The sequence below is a fragment of the Oncorhynchus masou genome, chromosome 12 (assembly GCF_036934945.1).
Source record: "Oncorhynchus masou masou isolate Uvic2021 chromosome 12, UVic_Omas_1.1, whole genome shotgun sequence".
Lineage (NCBI taxonomy): Eukaryota > Metazoa > Chordata > Actinopteri > Salmoniformes > Salmonidae > Oncorhynchus > Oncorhynchus masou.
Window position 1 is genome coordinate 77307614 of NC_088223.1, and position 18325 is coordinate 77325938.

General features: G+C 40.5%; 2 protein-coding genes and 1 long non-coding RNA gene across 3 annotated transcripts; 1 reads left to right on the forward strand and 2 right to left on the reverse strand.

The window, feature by feature from the left end:
- Window positions 1–5138: 5138 nt before the first annotated feature.
- Window positions 5139–9419, reverse strand: h3f3c (H3 histone, family 3C). The gene is made up of 4 exons (XM_064982034.1): window positions 9312–9419; window positions 8321–8465; window positions 7315–7468; window positions 5139–7148 (listed from the first exon to the last, which is right to left on the reverse strand). The coding sequence occupies exons 2-4, from the start codon at window positions 8446–8448 to the stop codon at window positions 7020–7022; spliced, it is 411 nt and encodes a 136-aa protein (XP_064838106.1). The 5' UTR covers window positions 8449–8465; window positions 9312–9419; the 3' UTR covers window positions 5139–7019.
- A 1789-nt stretch (window positions 9420–11208) lies between these two features.
- Window positions 11209–12918, forward strand: LOC135550863 (uncharacterized). The gene is made up of 2 exons (XR_010457156.1): window positions 11209–11485; window positions 12716–12918. It is a non-coding gene; the product is annotated as an uncharacterized LOC135550863 (long non-coding RNA).
- Window positions 12919–12992: 74 nt separating this feature from the next.
- Window positions 12993–16512, reverse strand: LOC135550862 (pleckstrin homology domain-containing family B member 1-like). The gene is made up of 6 exons (XM_064982037.1): window positions 16353–16512; window positions 14813–14965; window positions 14475–14577; window positions 14334–14373; window positions 14168–14249; window positions 12993–13802 (listed from the first exon to the last, which is right to left on the reverse strand). Exons 1-6 carry the CDS (start codon window positions 16411–16413, stop codon window positions 13669–13671), a joined length of 573 nt encoding a protein of 190 aa, XP_064838109.1. The 5' UTR covers window positions 16414–16512; the 3' UTR covers window positions 12993–13668.
- Window positions 16513–18325: the final 1813 nt, after the last annotated feature.

An 18325-nucleotide genomic window follows, 5' to 3' on the forward strand; every position in this document is an offset into this window, starting at 1 on the left:
GTGTGAGTGTGTATACTTGTATGTGAGTGTTTGTGAGTACAACATGTGTACGTGATGTGTATGCCATATGTGTGTGTGTATGTCATAACAGAGAAGGGCCCTGAGTTTACTGAGTTACTCTGCAGCAATGCTCCTATCAATGCTCCTATCGTTGCACATAAGACGTCTTCATTACGAATGTGTGTTGGAATCTAGACTCGGCAAAAGACAGATTCCATAACATATTTGACAGTGTCTGGAGATAACTAGATTTCTCATGTGGTGACAGGTTAACAATTTGGTACTTTAAGTTTGGACAAATGGGGACTCTAAAAATTAATACATAACCTATTCATTTATAGAATAACTTTATTTTTCAGAGAGCAAACTTCAATGTATCTAACAATGTTGGGAATGAATAACATAGGAGTGCATTTGCCATTTTCCTCAACTGAAGATGTGTTCATTTGAACACAAGCATTATACAGTATAGTATTTAGACGTAAAAGGGAAACTAGAGAGATTTCCATAGCTGAATACGCACACGACATACCCACTCAACTTGCTGGGTTAATCCCACTCCGCGCCACGTTAATCCCTTTGCCCTCCCTCTCTGTGGTCTGATTGGTTAATCCCTGCCCTCTCTGTCTCTGTCTGCATCCTGATTGGTTAAGCTCTTTCGGAGGGTGCAGTGCGGTTGTAATCTGCAGGTTGTCAGCACGGATAGTTTCAGATAGACAGACATGTTGCCGGTAATCTCTAAAAGGAGCAGATGTGGTGGGGGAGGGATGGAGCAAGGGAGGGAGGGATGGAGAGCAGCACCCAGCAGACCTTGGGGAAGGTGAACATAGAGACACACAGCGTTCCTTATTATATCCCAATGTGGGTTAGCTGCCAAAGTGAAGCAAACAGACACAAGGTGAAGAATACCTGAAGAAAAACAAAATCTGTTGCAAAGTGTTTTAAAATGTTTCCCATTTTGTGCCCTGATGAACATGACCCTGGCCACCCAAGACCGTTCCCAACTCTTCTCTCTGAAGTATACTTACAAACTCAAAACCCTAAACCATATAAGACCAAAATGACCAATTCATGACCCCTTAATTAAAGTAATGCACTTCTTTATCTTTAGGGCATAAAGGAACACAAACACTTAGTCACATCAGTTTCATATTTTGAGTCCAAGTTTACATACACCGTTTTTCAAAATTCCTGAATTTTAATCCTAATATAAATTCCTTGTCTTAGGTCAGTTAGGATCACCACTTTATTTTAAGAATGTGAAATGTCAGAATAATAGTAGAGAGAATGATTTATTTCAGATTTTATTTATTTGTAACGCTCGTCGAAATGGGTAGACCAAGGCGCAGCGTGATTTGGGTTCATCATAATTTATTCGAATGAGAACCAGCAGCAAAAACAAAAAGAGAAACAAACAAACGAACGTATAGCCTAATAGGGCTCAAAAGCAACAATACAAAAACAAGATCCCACAAACAACAGGTGGGAAAAGGCTACCTAAATATGATCCCCAATCAGAGACAACAATAGACAGCTGCCTCTGATTGGGAACCATACCAGGCCAACATAGAAATACAAAAACTAGACTACACATATAAATAATAAACTAGAACACCCCCCAGTCACACCCTGACCTACTCCACCATAGAAAATCAAGACTTTCAGGATGTGACATTCTTTTATCACATTCCCAGTGGGTCAGAAGTTTACATACACTCAATTAGTATTTGGTAGCATTGCCTTTAAATTGTTTAACTTGGGTCAAATGTTTCGGGAGCCTTCATCAAGCTTCCCACAATAAGTTGGGTGAATTTTGGCCCATTCCTCCTGACAGAGCTGGTGTAACTGAGTCAGGTTTGTAGGCCTCCTTGCTCACACATGCTTTTTCAGTTCTGCCCACAAATTGTCTATGGGATTGAGGTCAGGGCTTTGTGATGGCCACTCCAATACCTTGACTTTGTTGTCCTTAAGCCATTTTGCCACAAATGTGGAAGTATGCTTGGGGTCATTGTTAATTTGGAAGACCCATTTGTGACCACGCTTTAACCTCCTGACTGATGTCTTGAGATGTTGCTTCAATATATCCACATAATTTTCCTACCTCATGATGCCATCTATTTTGTGAAGTACACCAGTCCCTCCTGCAGCAAAGCACCCCCACAGCATGATTCTGCCACCCCCGTGCTTCACGGTTGGGATGGTGTTCTTCGGCTTGCAAGCCTCCCCCTTTTCCTCCAAACAAAACGATGGTCATTATGGCCAAACAGTTCTATTTTTGTTTCATCATACCAGAGGACATTTCTCCAAAAAGTACGATCTTTGTCCCCATGTGCAGTTGCAAACCCTAGTCTGGCTTTTTTATAGCGGTTTTGGAGCAGTGGCTTCTTCCTTGCTGAGCAGCCTTTCAGGTTATGTATATATAGGACTCATTTGACTGTGGATATAGATACGTTTGCACCCGTTTCCTCCAGCATCTTCACAATGTCCTTTGCTGTTGTTCTGGAATTGATTTGCACTTTTCACACCAAAGTGTGTTCATCTCTAGGAGACAGAATACGTCTTCTTCCTGAGCGGTATGACGGCTGCATGGTCCCATGGTGTTTATACTTGCGTACTATTGTTTGTACAGATGAACTTGGTACCTTCAGGCGTTTGGAAATTGCTCCCAAGAATGAACCCAACTTGTGGAGGTCTACAAAAAAAATTCTATGGTCTTGGCTGATTTCTTTTGATTTCCCCATGATGTCAAGCAAAGAGGCACTGAGTTTGAAGGTAGGCCTTGAAATACATTCACAGGTACACCTCCAATTGACTCAAATTATTTTAATTAGCCTATCGGAAGGTTCTAAAGCTATGACATCATTTTCTGTAATTTTCCAAGCTGTTTAAAAGCACAGTCAACTTAGTGTATGTAAACTTCTGACCCACTGGAATTGTGATACAGTGAATTATTAGTGAAATAATCTGTAAACAATTGTTGGAAAAATTACTTGTGTCATGCACAACGTAGATGTCCTAACCTACTCGCCAAAGCTATAGTTTGTTAACAAAAAATTTGTGGGGTGGTTGAAAAACGAGTTTTAATGACTTAAGTGTATGTAAACCTCTGACTTCAATTGTACATAAACCCTTATCAAACTGTTTTTTAAATATTGTAAAGCAATGGTCACTGACCATGGTCATTGGAGAGCTAGTGGACGTGAAGGGTTTAGCTCCAGCCCAACACAAGTCAACTTCATTCAGTTTATCGAGACCTTGAGTTTATAATAATATATCCCATTTAGCAGACGCTTTTGTCCAAAGCGACTTACAAGTCGGCTGGGGCCACTACTTTTACATATGGGTGGCCACCAGCGGGAATCGAACCCACGACGCTTGGCGTTGCAAGCGCCATGCTCTACCGACTGAGCCACACTAAGGCGTTATAAGCTCTATCAGGTATTTTGGTGCTGTGTTGGCTGGAGCAAACCCCTGCATACCACTGTAACTGAAGGACCAAGGTGAAATTCATTAGTAACAAATGGTTTTGCAACAGAAAATGAAGCCTTAGTGAATACAATATAATTGCTATACTTTGGTGTAGTCAGTGATGCATCTATACATTACCATTTGAGTTTCCATTTTATACTTTTAAAAACCAAGTCTATCTTTATTTCCCAAACACATTTCAATACAATGACAATACTTTTAAGCATCTTTTGACACAGGCTTAACACCTATTATACACTTAGTACTTCTTTTTACACTTTTAACATAAGCCTCATATCCCAGCGATAATGGCTTGCATTACACCTGGGGGGAAAAACACTTATATTTTCTCAAATTGCTATTGGCTCAACCATTGTCTCAACATACCCTCAATTTACCCCAAGGCAAACATTTTGACTATATTAGCCCACACAGCTACAACTGTGCTGAATCTACTGCTGTTCAACTTCTCCACCCTCTGGTCCGGCATTACAAGAACTAGGAAAGAAAACAGGCCTGCCTAACTGTATGCACACAGATCTCTGATACAGTGCCTTCAGAAAGTATTCACATCCATTGACTTTTCCCAAATTTTGTTGTGTTACGGCCTGAATTTAAAATTGATTAAATTGAGATGTTTTTGTCACTGGCCTACACACAATACCCCATAATGTCAAATTGGAATTGTGTTTTTAGATTTTTTTTTACATTGAATTAAAAATGAAAAGCTGAAATTCTTGAGTCAAGTATTTCATCCCTTTGTTATGGCAAACCTAAATAAGTTAATAAATTGCATGGACTCACTCTGTTTAACATGATTTTTGAATGACTACCTCATCTCTGTACCCCACACATACAGATTATTGTAAGGTCCCTCAGTCGAGCAGTAAATCAATACACCCAGTCCCTATAAATATAGTCGTCCTTCCTAACTCAGTTGCCAGAGAGGAAGGAAACCGCCCAGGCTTAAAGAAGTGACTTTAAAATAGTTACAGAATTGAATTGCTACGATAGGAGAAAACTGAGGATGGATCAACAACATTGTAGTTACTCCTTAATGCTAACCTAATTGACAGAGCGAAAAGAAGGAAGCTTGTACAGCATAAAAATATCCCAAAACATGCATCCTGTTTGTAACAAGGAACTAAAGTAATACTGCAAAAGATGTGGCAAAGCAATTCACTTGTTGCCCTGAATACAAAGTGTTATGTTTGGGGCAAATCCAATACAACACATAATTTAACCACTTTCCATATTTCAAGCATAGTGGTGTCTGCATCATGTTATGGGTATGCTTGTAATCGTTAAGGACTGGGGAGATTTTCAGGATAAAAAATGAACGGAAGGGAGTTAAGCACAGTCAAAATTATACTGGTTTCACATGCAAACAGCAGTTGGTTTCTATAATGACATTCCGTGAGAGCAACATTACTTTTTAAAAACATGAATAGAAGCTTTGCCATTTGTTTGCCTGTAAAAACACGAGTTCTAGGTCCTTGTTTTTTTTAGGTTATGATAGGGTAATCTAGTTGTATCTAGAAGTTATATTCTTTCAAATCACGAGGTAGCCCACCGTAATGTTTCATCAATCAAAATCGTACAACTCTTACAGCCTATGCACACAACAAGCAAAGAGTGAAACATTTGTAGAAAAGGAAACTGACAGACACTTATTTTGTGTAACATCTATTTATTACCACCATAATATGAGAAATTTGGAAAATACAAAGATCAGCTTAAACATCTGAAAATCTTGAGGAATAAGAACAAATATAAGAAAACAAACATGTTATATTGCTTATCACAAATTGAGGAAACTGACCAATTGAATGGTCAGATCTATAATGAACAAAAATATAAAGGCAACATGTAGTGTTGATCCCATGTTTCATGAGCTGAAATAAAAGATCCCAGAAATGTTCATATGCACAGAAAACTTATCTCAAATTGTGTGCACAAATTTGTTTACATCCCTGTTAGTGAGCATTTCTCTTTTGCCAAGATAATCCATCCACCTGACAGGCGTGGCATATCAAGAAGCTGATTAAACAGCATGATCATTACACAGGTACACCTTGTGCTGGAGCAATAAAAGGCCATTCTAAAATGTTTAGTTTTGTCACACAACACAATGCCACAGATGTCTCAAGTTGAGCGTGCAATTGACATTCTGACTTCAGCAATGTCCACAAGAGCCGTTGCCAGAAAATTGAATGCTAGTTTTTCTACTATAAGCCGCATCCAATGTTGTTTCAGGGAATTTGACAGTACGTCCACACGTCCTCACAGCCACAGACCTTGTGCAACCACGCCAGCCCAGGACCTCCACATTCAGCTTCACCTGTGGGATCGCCCAAGAGCAGCACCCGGACAGCTGATAAAACAGTATTTATGTCTGTAATAAAGCCCTGTTGTGGGGAAAAACTCATTCTGAATAGCTGGGCCTGGCTCCCAAGTGGATCTATGCCCTCAGGGCTGCGCCCCCCCCAGTCAAGTGAAATCCATAGATTAGGGCCTAATGAACTGATTTCAATTGACTGATTTCCTTGTATGAGCTGTAACACATTTTTGCATGATAAGTTTATATTTTTGTTCAGTATACAAAGGAAGTGAGAGAAAGTCAGAAAATAACCCAAACTTGAAGAGTAACTCTCGCTACTACAAAGTCAACTCATACTGGTGTAACAACTCTAATGCCGAACACAACTAACCTTAAGAGGAGATAGAGTAAAGAGATTGAGAATAGTATCATGGATAATGACAGATTAATAGTGAGAAAAAGCTAAATAGGAGGGGGGCTGGTATATATCACCCCCATGTGGTTGCCATTGGAACAGTAGCTCTTATGAAACCGAGCTCTTTCTGATTGGTTTAAAAATAATTCTGTAAAAACAGAAGTTTGCCAAACTTCAATCACTTCGTTTTTTCTTATTATTGTTTTGATGTCTCTGGCAGTAGTCAAAAGAAAAGGTGTATATGTATGAATTATATATATATTAAAAAAAATAGACACAATATCCACAATGATAGTAATCATCAATTATTTTTAAGTAACCAAGATGATACTTGTTTGCTGTTGAATACAATTTGCTTAGCTGATCAGAGCTCACACACACCAATAGCCCCAGGGTTAGTTTTAGTAGCACCCTGCTGTGGAAGTTGCCACTCCCCTTAAGCAGACTAGCCCCTGGGCGACACCCTTCTGGTCTGCCCACCTGTGCATGTGAGTGAGTTTTATTTTATGAGAGCTGAGGACGCACAAACCTGTGTGTGTGTCTCTGATCAGCGACACCTACTACATGCACGAAAAAGGTACCCTAAAACATCTGCTGAAGACAAAAACTATGAGAGACGAGACTTTTCAACACGTTTCTCTCATCATAATCACGGTTACTCTAAAGACTACCAAGAAGAAAACAGGCAAAGGGGGCTGGGGGTTGAGATGGAAGAGCGGGGCGAAATGAGGGAGTTAGGACGGTGAGAGATAAAGAAACAAAGAGAATAGAGGTGAAACATTAAAGAGAAAAAGGAAAGGAGGGCGGGCGGGCAGGCTAAGCACGCTCCCCACGGATGCGACGTGCCAGCTGGATGTCTTTGGGCATGATGGTGACACGCTTGGCATGGATGGCACACAGGTTGGTGTCCTCAAACAGACCCACCAGGTATGCCTCGCTGGCCTCCTGCAGACAGACAGAGAGAAGAAATGTCACACACACATATATGCATAAGTCAGCACACAAAAAATAATTTGAGCATGTTGTTTTGTTACCGTGTGTGTAGTAGGCCAATTAGGACAGGATCTGGATTAAGGGGGACAGAGCTTCACATACACACACAGCCACTGACCTGCAGGGCTCCGATCGCTGCACTCTGGAAGCGCAGGTCAGTTTTGAAGTCCTGAGCGATCTCCCTCACCAGGCGCTGGAAGGGCAGCTTGCGGATCAGCAGCTCAGTGGACTTCTGGTACCGACGGATCTCACGCAGGGCCACGGTGCCGGGCCTGGAACCAACACACAGTCAGTATGACTGGGGGGGTAATTATATTCTACTATAGTACTTCATCTATCATTTCCCCATGCTGAATTCTACTGGTTGTGTCTGGCGGTGCTAATTTTTAAAATATACATTTACATTTACATTTAAGTCATTTAGCAGACGCTCTTATCCAGAGCGACTTACAAATTGTACCATTATATAACTAGGCAAGTCACGTAAAAAACACATTTTTACTTTCAATGACGGCCTAGGAACAGTGGGTTAACTGCCTGGTTCAGGGGCAGAACTACAGATTTTTACCTCATCAGCTCAGGGATTCAATCTTACAACCTTTCATTTACTAGTCCAACGCTCTAACCACAAGGCTACCTGCCGCCCCAAATACTGAGTGGTGACGTTTACCAGCAATCACTGCTTAGTTATAAGGCTTGTGGATCTGCTCATTAACATTAGCTGCGTCTGAAATGGCACCTTATACCCTATGGGTTCAGGTCAAAAGTAGTACACTATATAGGGAATATGGTGCCATTTTGAACACACCAAATGACCAATTGGAGTGTCAAGTCATTTCCACACCAATATGAATTGGTACCACCTCTGTGGTTTCACACAAGCTTTATATGTCATAATGGGACTGTATCGCTAGCTGACAGTGGTGGAAAAAGTATTGTACTGTCATTCTTGAGTAAAAGTAAAGATATCCTAATAGAAAATTACTTAAGTAAAAGTCATCCAGTAAAATTGTACTTAAGTTTTTTTTAAATGAAGTATTTTTACACCACTGCTAGCTGACCTTGACATGTACGATCTATGGTGAACACTAATGCTTATTTCTAGGGGTGAACCGATACTTTACCTGTAACGATGGGGCTTCTTGACCCCACCGGTAGACGGTGCACTCTTGCGGGCAGCCTTGGTGGCCAGCTGCTTACGTGGAGCCTTTCCTCCAGTGGATTTACGGGCGGTCTGCTTGGTACGAGCCATGACGAGTTAGTTATCACCTGAAAGAGAGAAGGTAAAAATACATTCAATTGTTTATTTTTATGTATCGGCAATGCTCTATTAGATACAATTCCAACAATTCTGTGAGTTGCAAATATATTGCAATACAATTTTTCCAAGTGTCAAATGTATACTAGTGTGTTGCTATTATTGAGAAATGATGACTGAAACGCTTCCGTCTGGAGTACTACTCTGTTATGATAACTTTCTTTTTTGCTGATCAGCTGCATTGCAATCCAGCAACAGCGGGCCACTATCCTATCCGTGAATACTGGGATACTGCCCAACCAATAAAACTAGTATGCAGATCGCCTATCGAAATACATCCAATCCAGTGGGCAATGTCGTTGCTGTCGACCAATCGAGATACACGGTTTACAGCGTATGGGTGGGTCCACAAGCCCTAGTTCCGCCCTCTAACCGCAAGATTATGGCCGCAGATGAAGAAGCAATCGAATGAGCCTACCAATATACAGGCAAAGAGCGGGACAGAAACTTTCAAAAATCTTCGAAAAACTAAACAATGTTCAGAGCTACGAACATTAAAACATAAAACTAGACAACTGTAGCTATCCAAAAAGTCGCTCTGAGTTGTAGGTGAACGTTTGTTTACATCGTACAAGCGAAGTAAAAATGCACATGAAACTGGAGCGGAATTTACATCTGCCTCGGCCAGTGAAGTAGAAAGCATTTTTCTCTAGCATCGCGGCAGTCGCTTCTCCATTTCTACACCGTCGGAATAAAATGCTATTTTAAAATAAAATGAAGTTTAACCCACCTGAAACTTATAAAAAACAGTGGTTAAGTGTTTTAGACAAAAATATATGCCAAAATGTGCCACTTACCTGACGTGAATATAAACGTTTTCTCGCAAGGAAATAAATGTTATGGTTTTCTAGCAGTGTCAGTATTTACTATCTCTCACACAATGGGAACAGGGCGCCCCGTAGGAAAATGGCTGCCGTGTCAATCATTGTTCTCCCATAATGCAACTGCTTTCATTTTGTAAACACCGTTTCTGATGGTTGGAGTTTTCCCTGAAAGTAACATTTTCATTGCTTTCAAGTGATTTCTTTATCGATTTGAAGTAATCTAGTAGGAAATAACCTAAGGTGCTAAAACAATTACTTGTGAAAGAAATGATACGGTATTAACCACAGTTATATGTAACTGCTTGAATTTGTCTGCTTTTTCAAAAGCGTTTGCTTTGTCAAAGTGGCACAGTCTCCTCTCAGTACAACTGCCTACATTTATTTGTAATCGATTTGAACGGTCATCCAACTCCAACACCAGGGCGAACGGATACCTTTGCCCAAACCATGATGAATCCATGTGCTGTTCTTGAAATAATTGAATAAAGAGTTTAACTTCTTCTCAATCTTCTGTCCTCTTTCTCTGTTTTAGAATGCCACTTATTACACTTCAGCTAGCTAGTTAGCAGAGCAGTAGATCAGAAAAACAATTGTATATTACTTAGCCTAGATAATACTTTGTACAGTATGTTGACTTTGGTGTCTATTTCAGATCTTATGGCATTTTTCAAGGATGAGCATAAGAGCATTAAAGGGGGGGGGGGGGGGGACACCACCTTAAATCTAGCCACGTGGAGAAGTGAGGGGCAATGTATCAGTTTGGTCTGGGCCAGCATGAGGGATACCCTGTGTTGGTGAGTGTAGCTATTAAGTGAAGTTTTAGCATCTTAAAAATACAATATATTATATACAGCTGTCAGCATTCTACAAGGAAGAGACACTTAATCAGTTATATAATTATTAACCAGATTACCCGAACACCAGATTTACATGAGTGATAACTCAGTACTAGAATGTTGTCATTGATGAGAATAAATCAAAAAATCTATTGACATTCAGAATTGACATGAGGCAAATCTTCAGCGCACAGTATTTATTTATTCTGATTGGTACCTGCATTCACATAGTTTTGATTTATAGGATCCTTCCAACTATATGATTGATATGTCAGGTGATAAAATCCCAAATTGCAAATGTCCTCATGAAAATTAGTTTATTAAATATTCTACAGCTGTAATGTCATCAATCAAATCAAACTTGATTTATATAGCACATTTCTTGCAATAAATGCTTTTCAAGGTGTTCAAAGTCATGTATTGAAAGGCATATGGCACTTAACATCCTTCCTCTTGGCAGGTCTCTATAGGTGACCAGGGTATTCTCTCTACCACATGTGAATGCCTCCATGGAGCTCAAAAGTGTAGCCATGCAGCCTATTTTGACGGTTCACAATATTGGCCCTATGAAGCCAGCCATGCACAACCAGGTGCAGTCAGTGGAGGACCTGTAACCGGCCAAAGACTACAGCCCTCTGTCTTGAGAGTCCACACATGAGGATCTTCAGTGGCTAAGGAACCGTCTCCAGGGCAGGTTCAGTGGAATGGCATGTCTCTTTGAACCTGAGCCAGAAAAACCACTACCCTTTCTGTCATCCGTGTATGTACCTGACATTGTTTAAAAAAACAAGGGCACATGGGGCATGCAGGCATCCTGGCTGGCATGGCACTGTCGGTGGAGCAGCAGGAGTCTATGGTAGGCAACAGTTGGACAAAATATTTTTATAACTAAACCAAGATAGACCCCAGCCTGTCGTTTCCAATGGGAACAGATGAGTCATAGTGGGCAGAACAAGCAAGGAGGTGGGCAGAGCCAAGCACGAGCTCGCGAGATCCTATTGGTCCGTTCTAGCATATATCTGCATATTTCTGTTAGGGAGCGTCAACTATGTTAAATGCGCGTGTGCAAGGCTAAAGTCTACAAAACTTAGTCCACTCTGTACATAATAAATTCTATTTTTGGGAACAGAAAACTGTATTAAGATCAAATGTTTAATCGATGACAACATTTGCAGAATGTAGGCCAAAATCCATCTCGTTCCATCTTCTCCCATTGCGCGTAAGTGGGCTTTCTCTCACTTCCGTAGAAACGCCAAGTGGATGAATTTCACCACCACGCGGAAGCACCGCGGTTGTACAGTACTAGCATAGGTAAAGGTAAAGCGTTTTCAGAATTTACATTTTTACACGTATTGAGTGATGGTGACACAGTGTTGTAGCTATGAAATCGACCGTTTTTTAAGCTATCAAAACCAATACCGCCTCCGTGTCGGTGTAAGAGAACAAAGTTGGGGGTATCTCCGCTCGGCAGGCCTAGGCCGCGGCTTGTGTATGAAAATATGGCAGTTTGGTGACAATCTTCAAAACAACCAACACCGCATCACACAATCTGGGAAAGTGGTAAAAGAAAGCAAAATGTGTTTTTTTCTTCATATGGCATAACATTACAGCGAGGCTATAGGCTAATGGTTCCCTCTGAGTTTCATTAAGGCCTATAAAGTTATTTCTGGAACATTTGGGACCCCTTTTGGCTCAAGAGCACGCCAGAAGCAAAAGTTCCATATAGCCTCTTTAATTCATGGGTTGTTTTCATTCATTTAAACCTTAATAATATTGTAATCCATGTAGAGAAACATCTCAGTATATCCTACCATGGAATCTTTGAAACCATAATTGGATGCCAATTGATCGTCAAAAGGGAATACCAACGATTATTTAAGGTGCAAAATCAAGGGTTTTGTTTAGTCATGATTTGAGAGCTTCATTGAAAAAAAATGACTAAATATGTAATCTTATCATTTAGAGATTAAGTCATTTATATAGTGCATAATTTAGCTTACCGTAGCCCTACTTTACAACAGCCTTCCCATTATGATTAGTTTGAATAACAGTGTTATTAAGGAGAATGTCATTTCAAACAACAAAAAACAACCCTTGATTTTGTAGGATGGTTTATTTTTTTATGGTGAGAACTGGGAAGGCATGGATGTGGAAGGGTTGACTTGGTTTATGTATCAATGCTAAAAACAACATTAACAAGCAGGTTTTTAAAATGATTTTTAATCCCTCTGTGTCAGTGTGAATTCATTTTTAAAGAAATGTTTAGACGTTTAAATGACTTTCATTTGGGAATTCAGTTCCCAGTTATTCCCCATCAATTTCACCCCTGAATGTAGGCTAACTGTGAGTTGGTAGGAGATGGGTTAGTTTCATGAGCTCTGTCTCTAATGGTGTGCTTCTCTGAAGTTCACCATCATGTGAATATTGTTTTGGAGAAAAATGACATCAACGTAGATTGTGAGTGACTAGTGTGTAGGCTACTACTGATGTGTAATACATTATACATATTGAATACATATTTGTCTATCTCTTATATTATAGAAAGAAAGTGTGGCTGCCCCAAAGAGACATGTAGGTGAACAGTGGAGACGGATATGAAGGACTGTGGTCTGTCATGGAACACCATCTCCAGACAGAAGCCTTATGTCCTAAATAGGAATTAAGCAAGGAAGTATTCTGTCATCGAATATTAATTCTCATATCCATGGCTTTGAAAACTTTTATTAAATTTGACAACAACAGCAGCATTGTACTCAGTGAATTACATTCTGTACATGAGCTTAAATACAGGATCTAAGGTTAATAAAAGTGATACATTTTTGCACCTCAATTTTTCAACTTAAACATAATTGCAGTCAATGGTTCTGTGTATGTGTGTGTGTGTGTGTGTGTGTGGGGGGGGGGGGGGGGGGTTCCATTAACCTCAGGCAGCTGAATATGCGGATCAGGACGTTGCTGTTTTTCATACACCCTGGATGTTGCATACCGTATACGTTTCATATGCATTTCTACTAAATAGGTTGAGTCCACACAGCTTATGTTATTAAGGACATATTTATGTTCCCATCAACCTGTTCTGTAAACCAATTTGTCACACATGCATGCACGCTCACACAAACACAATGACCTTGATATAGTATGCTTACTTACTTTATCGTATTTTTATTATTTTTATATCTTCTGTGTTTTTGTTCTACCTTGTTATTTTTAGTATTACATCGTTATTGATTACTGCATTGTTGTGGTTAGAGCTTGCAAGAAAGGCATTTCACTGTACGTGTGCATGTGACATTAACTTAAAACACACACACATTCGTGCACTATTATTCTGCAACAGGAAATAAATTGTGTGTGAAATACAATAATAAGACTTGTAGGAATGAGGCCTACAGCAGCCTGGGCATTTCCCAACCGTGCCTCCCTGCTCATGGAGCTAGCGCACTGGGGGAGGGCGCCCAAGCAAGCATCTTGGTCCAGATCAAAGACCTTCTCTATCAGCAGAAGAACAAGGGCATCCAGAGGAAGGAGCGCATGGCAGCACCCGCCGCCATGCCCGCCAGTAGCCCCAGTGCCACCTGCTCTCCTATGCCGTCGTATGGGTCTCTCTGGATCAGTATGTGGTGGGTACCTGAGAGGGAGAGGGAGGGAGAGACAGGATGCTGAGTATAAGATGTACTACAGTATTTACGGGAGCATAAGTGAATATACAAGTGTGTTTTATTAGACTTTTCTGATTTGATGTAACCGGGATAGTTATGTCAACAACTGATTTTAGGGAGTTTTGGAAAGGAGTGCTAGAGTCACCCTGTTGACTTGCTAAAATCATAGTCTTATTCACTAGGCACCTAACAGTAGAAAATGGACTTAAACAAGGAGGGACTACCTGAACTTGTCCAATAAGAAACGCTTGTTTTCATTTTTCGTTGCAAAACATTTTGCCACAATGTGCAATAATGAATACGACTCAGAGCTTGGGTGTTGTGTTGTCTTTACCTGATCCAGGGGTGAGGTAGATGGTGTTGTTGCCGTCCATTGGGATGGACTGGTACGAGTCGTCGTATGGGTCATATGGGAACTAAGTGAGAAAGACAAGACGATAAGACAAGAATGTCCTCTAAGAATCCTAGTTTGGGAAACCCTGGTTTACCGGTTTACTTACTGGGTTTCGTCTCGCCTCTAGAATTGTCAACTTCCATGCTCTGCAAAATGACAAAAGGAGAAAGAGGAAGTGGATTGAGAGAGAGTGTGTGCAATGTAAGAGAGTGTGTGTGTGTGTGAAAGAGAAATAATATAGACTCACAATGCCTCGTCCTCACTGTTGGCACACAGGATCACAGTGGAGCCATCTCTAAGCTGCACCACCACCATGTTCTCACTTGGCTGGTTCTCTGGAGGAGAGAGACCTGTACAACAACATAGACAGCTAGGGTTACACACACATAAGGCCAAAATCTTTTGGAGGTCAATACAGATATTTGGACTCCCCAGTCCACTTTATTTCTGTAATAAAGCATACAGCATGTCTCATGGGGCTCTGGTCAAAAGTAGTGCACTGTAGGCCTAGGGAATAGATTGCCATTTCGGAAGCATCCATTGCCATGTTGAACATCCCCATCTTTCCAGAAACTCCCTCCTCACCTGCACTCTCCAGGCCAGACTTGACACTCACACAGCTGGTCTTGAGACCCACTCGGTGCTCATATTCTCGCCTGCTATCCGTCTTGTAGAAGACCAGGCTCCCATCGATCCACAGGTCACACCAATTCAGCTTCCACCGCTTTAAGATGGATGCTGACGGAAGAAAGGAGGCATGAAGAGCGCGGGGGGAGATGGAGGGTGAAGTGGAGTAGATTTCGGGTTAGGTTAAGATGCCCACTTTCCTAACAGACAGTTTGGACTTTTGTATACTTTTATTTATACACAATAACTGAAATGCACTGCCAGCCAGATATGATTCTGTCTCAATTCAGCATATAATAATAGTAGTAATAACAATAATCAATTACATTTATATAGCAATTTTTATTACAAGAATAATCTCAAAGACGCATTCTAGTCAGTGGGTCTATAATGGGTAAACCTACAGCCATTTTGAGTGTTTTGTATTTATATTGTCAAAGCTGTAAATCTGTATATGTTTTTCCCCGGCGGGTGAATCCCCAGTAGTTGGCTTGTGGTCTTTCTGATTGAGTCACTGATTTGCTAACACAGACAGGAAGCTAATTAGATTATGGCCAGGCTGGACAAACAGAGTAAGGGTTGGAATTTCATAACAGTTGTAACATTCACCTTCTAGAACGATTCTGATCTTAGTTAAAAAGCCAATAGTTTTCACAAGCAACCGCAACTCAATAAATAGGGCAAAGATTCCCTTTAGAGCAATGGCTTCATCAAAACAAGCTAAATGGTAGGTACTGTAGGTTAATCTGTTAGCGATCTTGATGACATCAACAGAGTCCTCCATTTTGTTTTCAGTGGAGTCAGTTTTAAGAACATGGGAGAACTGTTTTTGGAGAGAGTGGCATGGACTGGGGACTTGAGCAAAGATTGCTACAGACCTCACACACCACTTAAGGCCAGGCATAATCAATTCATTTTTACCAGTTGAATTTAGACATAAATATAATACTTTAAAAAAATCAAAAAACAATCTGAAATATTGTATATTGTATTAAAATATGCTAAATTGTTTGTGACATTCTCTATTACATGGGCTTTTAAATGATGTTTACTTCAATGTAGTGAGCTTTGAAATGATGGATGTATGGCCATTTTAAAGTGGTTAAATTCATGACATTTTGATGATAGTATGATAAAATAAAGAAAATCAAAATTTTCATTAAGATTTGAGCATGTTTATGTTTAGTTTTTGAAAATATTAATATTAACGGACCAAAATGCAAACAAATCTCAAAATTGATAGGTAGATGCAAACATGTTATTTCAGCCTGTGGTGCCTGGCCTTAACCTGTGTTTCAAAGTGTTCTATACAGTTTTGATATTTCTCTCATACTAGTGCCCCACACAACTTCTTATGCTATGTTTAGCTGTTGAAGTCTACACTTGGTAAAGATAGTACCTGCAATGGCTAAGACTTTATCTGAGACCAAAACAGGTAGACACGAGGTTAGACTACAACATGGCATTATTTGAGAAACATTGAATCTATAGTACTCACTCTGTCTCCAGAGCCAGCCTGACTTCAGCAGAGCTATGTGTATGGTCGGAGATCTGTCCATGTTACAATTCCTCACCCCAAATAATCCAGGGAGGAAACCCAAAAGCGTGTTTGTGCCAGGGGTGTATGTTTTATGTTTTTCAAGTGTTTGTTCTTGTTTGAGGAGTCGTCTGCAGAGAGACAGAGAGATGCCTTTACGGTGCCTTTATTTTTATTCTGGCCCACACTTCTAATCTGAGAGCGAGAGGCAGAGAATAGGGCTGAACTAGATCATTTGGGATTAGTGGGCCTGGATTGGCCACACCTTCTCTCCTGATTCGTCTTCTGCTTCCCTCTCTGGCTGGAATGTTTTCACTTCCCGTCTCCAACTCCTCTTATTCCTCCACTATTTAGTAAATTGTCTCTGCTTTCCATTTCTTTATATTTTGCACGTGTTGTCATCTGTCTTTAAGAATTGGGCTTCTTGGACTACTGCATGTGTTGATAACACGTAGTGAAAGAGGCATAACACACTCAAACACCTTAATCCCTGAATTAAAATAACACCATGATAATTAGCTAACTGTTATAGTTTTCTTTGGGTAATGAAGGAGAACCTTCCTTTCAGGGACAGACTGATACCAGAAATCGGTTGGGGCATTTCTAACACACTGCCACATTTTTTTCCTTTATCCAAATAATGGTAATTCTAGGTCAACTTTTTTTTTACCAATCCACTGGGCTAAAGATGGACCAGCCCATCTGCCATTTGCCCAAAATGCCATATGGCCTGTACGTTTCTGATTCCTGTTTTAACTCAGGTGCACCCTTGACCTGAGCATACGTTTACTGTTATAACATCATTATGAAAGTTGCCCAAGCACTTTTACAAGCACAATTGTGGGTCTGCTGAGAAAGAAGTCAATTATTTGAAGTGAACCCAGCAGAAATGTCAAGGTGTATTAGATTGATTCACTAAGGAATCACCCTGGCTCTATTTTAAGCCTTACTAGAAGACTCTGTTCCCTCCAAGTGAGCGAATCCCATGGAGGTATAATGATGACCTAATTTCTGGTGCCTGTATCATGGTCACTGCCTCAGGTCAGTGTATTAAATAGAGAGTTTGAGATGGTTAGAATGATCTGGATATAGCCAATGAGGATATAATTGTTTTCAAGGTCAGAGAAACAATATCAGTAACTGCATTTATAGAAGTATATATATACACATTAGCTGTTTATAGATTCATTATTACTAATCACACTGTAATATTTTACAATTAATGCATCTATAATGTGGTCCATCCCTTCCATGGCGGACCCAAGATTCGAACCCACGCCACAACACAACACCACAACGTCCTCCAGAAGGACCAGTGATACCACTGACCCAGAAAAGCCAATGCAGTGCTGAGTCTGTGTCTAACAATAGCCCTACTTCAGGTTTCAGGAAGACAGTAGCGATGCTTACTTAGCCACAGGGTTCTTATTATACATTGACTCTTAGGGAGCCTAAAATGTCATGGGGGTGTCTGATGTCGATATCTTTGGCAATTGTGGGGTTGGGCCTCACATTGATATTTAAATTTATTTTTTTGGGGGGGGGCTTCTGATCTGTTATGGGGGGTCCAGGGGCGTCTGAATTGACTGGAATTTAAATGGAATTGACCCCAACCCTGCTTGGTGATGATCCGTTTCTATTTTCACCATGTGTGAGTCATGAAGCGTATCCGAGTTGGGAAAAACTGCCAGCCAGATGTTCTGATGACATACTGCTGCCTGGGACTGAATGTTGGCCATTGTATTGTGACTGTGGGAACGCTGGATTCCTCTCAGGGTTTGACCTTCAACATAAGGGACTCTATTTATACTCTCTGAACTCTTACACTTCGTTGCCACTAGATGGCCCTATTCCTACCCCTATCAGTACCACACGCTGTGTATTTTTATTGGAGATCATGGTCAGAAAAGTCAGCAGTGACCTACTGCGTTCTA

Excerpts from the sequence above, each read along its gene's own strand:
- h3f3c (XM_064982034.1), bottom strand. The coding sequence starts at position 8,448 with ATGGCTCGTACCAAGCAGACCGCCCGTAAATCCACTGGAGGAAAGGCT. Across the intron at positions 7,469-8,320 it reads AAGAAGCCCCATCGTTACAG|GCCCGGCACCGTGGCCCTGC; the intron begins GTAAAGTATCGG and ends TGTTGGTTCCAG. Across the intron at positions 7,149-7,314 it reads CAGCGATCGGAGCCCTGCAG|GAGGCCAGCGAGGCATACCT; the intron begins GTCAGTGGCTGT and ends GTCTGTCTGCAG.
- LOC135550862 (XM_064982037.1), bottom strand. The coding sequence starts at position 16,413 with ATGGACAGATCTCCGACCATACACATAGCTCTGCTGAAGTCAGGCTGG. Across the intron at positions 14,578-14,812 it reads GTCTGGCCTGGAGAGTGCAG|GTCTCTCTCCTCCAGAGAAC; the intron begins GTGAGGAGGGAG and ends GTTGTTGTACAG. Across the intron at positions 14,374-14,474 it reads AACAGTGAGGACGAGGCATT|AGCATGGAAGTTGACAATTC; the intron begins GTGAGTCTATAT and ends GTCATTTTGCAG.